The sequence below is a fragment of the Alexandromys fortis genome, unplaced genomic scaffold, assembly GCF_014885135.2.
Source record: "Alexandromys fortis isolate MF-2015 unplaced genomic scaffold, M_Fortis_MF-2015_v1.1 scaffold_87, whole genome shotgun sequence".
Taxonomy (NCBI): domain Eukaryota; kingdom Metazoa; phylum Chordata; class Mammalia; order Rodentia; family Cricetidae; genus Alexandromys; species Alexandromys fortis.
The window spans coordinates 494,725-497,742 of record NW_026067971.1 but is presented as its reverse complement, the minus strand read 5'-3'; the positions used below and the strand labels follow the sequence as shown (position 1 = coordinate 497,742).

Genomic DNA, 3,018 nt, shown 5'->3' with positions numbered 1-3,018 from the left:
GGGTTGGAGGGATGGGGGAGGGTCTGTGGAGGGAGAGGGAGGGGACTGGGAAGAGGGGAAGGAGTGGGGATTGGGATTGGTATTTTTTAAGTAATAAAAAAGGAAAAAAACAAAACAAAAAAACAAACTACAGTCAAAGATATGTCCCATTCCCATCAATAGATGGCCAACACAAGTAATTCAATGGTATTTTTGTAGAAATTTTGTCTCATATTGCTTTGTTTGTACCTTTTTTTGTACATATTAGTGGTCTTTTGCTTGCATATTATAATTTGTGTTTTTACAGATTTTGTTTTAATATGTTCTGGAAAACCCCACCCTCCCCAAGGCCACCTTCAGTAACTGTGGTCACGTATTCTCCCTATGCACATGCACTATACCTTTAAAAAGAGCCAGGACCTTTACAGCCTGCCCTCTTTTCCCTTCCACCCTTGGTGAGAGGCAGCCTCTGTTAACCCTGTCCCGGCCACAGTAAATCTCTCTTGTGTGAGACCTGTTGCATGGTGTGACTTAGTGGCATTCCCTGCCTCTAATATATCCAGGTACTGTTCCTTCCTCCTCAGAACCCTAAAAATATGTCTCTGCATGTGTGGCTTTTCTTTTTCTCTTTTAATTGGTTTTTGGTTGTTCGATTTCTCCCATTTGTGTGCTAAAGAGAGAGATAAAAGAAAAAGTAGGTGAGGTGTTAGTTGTGTGAGGAGATAGGGAAAATCTAGAAGAGAGTGGGAGGGGACTGAAACCTTAATTAAAATATAGTGTATAACTTTTTCCGGTTAAAATAAAGTGGAAAATATTTTAGCCACACCAATATGTGTTACCTTCATTCTCAAAATAAAGAAGTATTTTTCCTATAAGTCAAACCCTCCATCCTATGGCTCTTAGTTCCCTTTGTATATGGAATACAAGGAGAATAATCATAATTTCTCCACCTTGTTCTCTGTACTCTGACTCAGACTTTGCTGGGGCCCTGTAGGTTTGGGTGCAGGCTGCAGGTGCCTGGGGAGCACTGTGTGCTCACTGCACAGAGGTAGACAGCTGAGTCACTGAGTTGGGAGTCTCTGATGTGCAGGGAAACATGCAGGCTCTCTTGATTGAGGTGAACTGTGAATCTGCCTTCTTTCTTTTTACCATTGGAGAATATGGACATCAGAAACATGGGGCCTTTCCCGGGATACTGCTTGTACCACCAGAAGTAATTATAATTACGATCGTTGGAAGTGCAGTTGAGAGAGGCCGTGGCTCCCTCTGTGACACTGAGGAATTCTGGATTCTGCTGCACCTTCTCCTGGCTACTCACCCCTGTGCAAAAATACAAAGGTTAGACAAACAGGACTGGATGCTAACACCTCAGAATGGCTTTTCCATGGGCCTCCCATCTGCTTTTGTTTTAGCATGAGAATATTCATTTCTATCCTCCCTCCTAAAACATGTGAAGGATATAGCCACACATATTGTATTTTTATGTTCCCATAGGAATGGTCAAACTCACCACTCAGTTGAAGACAGAGCACCACTAGCAAAACACTTAAGGGATGCATCATTGTTTTCACTGAAGGTTCACACTTCAACAGCAACAAAAAGACTGTCACTTAGGGAGTTCAACTTCTTCTGCTGTGAGATTTATAAAAAAAGAAAAACCCCAAACTGTTCATCCAATTAGGAAGAAGGTGCTAGTTTTCACTGCTACCTCAGAATCTCTCCTCCTCTCTCTAGCCACCCCCACAACACACAGACACACAGGACTATGGGAGAAATTGTATCTAGGTCTCTGAGAAGATGCTGCCATCTGGTGGACCCACCTCAGAGTCAAAAAATATTTTAAGTGCAGACTTTTTTTTTTATTTTTATTAAAAATTTCCACCTCCTCCCCTCCTCCCATATCCCTCCCCCTCCCTCTCCAGTCCAAAGAGCAGACTCTTCTTATGTGAACTATTAAAACAAGCAATAGTTTAGTCAGGTGAGAAGTTTGTGACATTTGCTGAAGTTTATGTATGTGTGTGCTTATGTAAACATTTTCACCAAATGGCAACTTGTTTTCAGCAAATGAAAGTTATTTCACTAGTCACTTTCTGTAACATTTCTGAAGAACCACTCAATCAAAAATAATTTATGATCTTTATCTCTTCTCTGTGTAGCCACTTACACCCTTATATTGTTCCTTCATCATCAATTTTTAAAGAAATTTTCTATAATTAAAAAGAGCTCTTTAAAATAGTATTAAATATGATGTAACATATATGGCTCCAGCTCACAGTCAAACTATGTTGTAGGAGCATGGGGTCTCTTTATTCTGTCTTGCCCGGCTAGCTTACTCCCAAAATAACCACACAGAAATTGTATTAATTAAATTACTGCCTGGCCCATTAGCTCTAGCATCTTATTGCCTAACTCTCACATCTTGATTAACCCATTTCTATTAAATCTAAATGACTGTGGCTTACTGTCAAGATTCTAACCTATGTCCATCTCAGGCCAGAGATGGACATAGAGATGGTGTCTGCCTGTCTGTCCTTCCCAGCATCCAGTTCTATCTATTCTGCCTACCTAAATGCTTCCCTATCAAAAGGCCAAGGCAGTCTCTTTATTCAACCAATGAAAGCAACACATAAACAGAAGAATCTCCTACAGCATCTATTTATTCATTCATTTATTTTTGTACATGTTATGTGTATTTGTGTGTGTGTGTGTGCGTGTGAACACATCAGTGTGGGTGTGTGTACATATGTACAGGTCAGAGGTCAACATTAGTTGTTATCTTTGATTACTTTCCATGTTATTTTATTACTTAATATGAATTTTATAAACCCTGTTTCATCAATTAGAATAAATTGTCCTAGATTTGACTATCATGATATGTTGATATGCTATTTCAAAAAGCCCTTCTCTTCTTCTCTGCCCACCCTCTCTCACACAGAGACACAAAGGAACACATGAGAAATTGCTCCTGGGTCTCTCACTGAATGATACTCATCATCCCAGTTTGCCTTGTCAGTGAACTCCATGCACTGGACTGGCAAT

General features: G+C 40.2%; 1 gene segment (V, D, J or C); it reads right to left on the bottom strand.

Annotated features, from left to right (window-relative positions):
- Positions 1 to 949: 949 nt before the first annotated feature.
- Positions 950 to 1,589, bottom strand: LOC126509649 (T-cell receptor alpha chain V region 2B4-like). The segment is given in 2 exon segments: positions 950 to 1,299; positions 1,490 to 1,589. Coding segments are annotated over 2 exon segments (402 nt in total).
- Between the last annotated feature and the right edge of the window lie 1,429 nt (positions 1,590 to 3,018).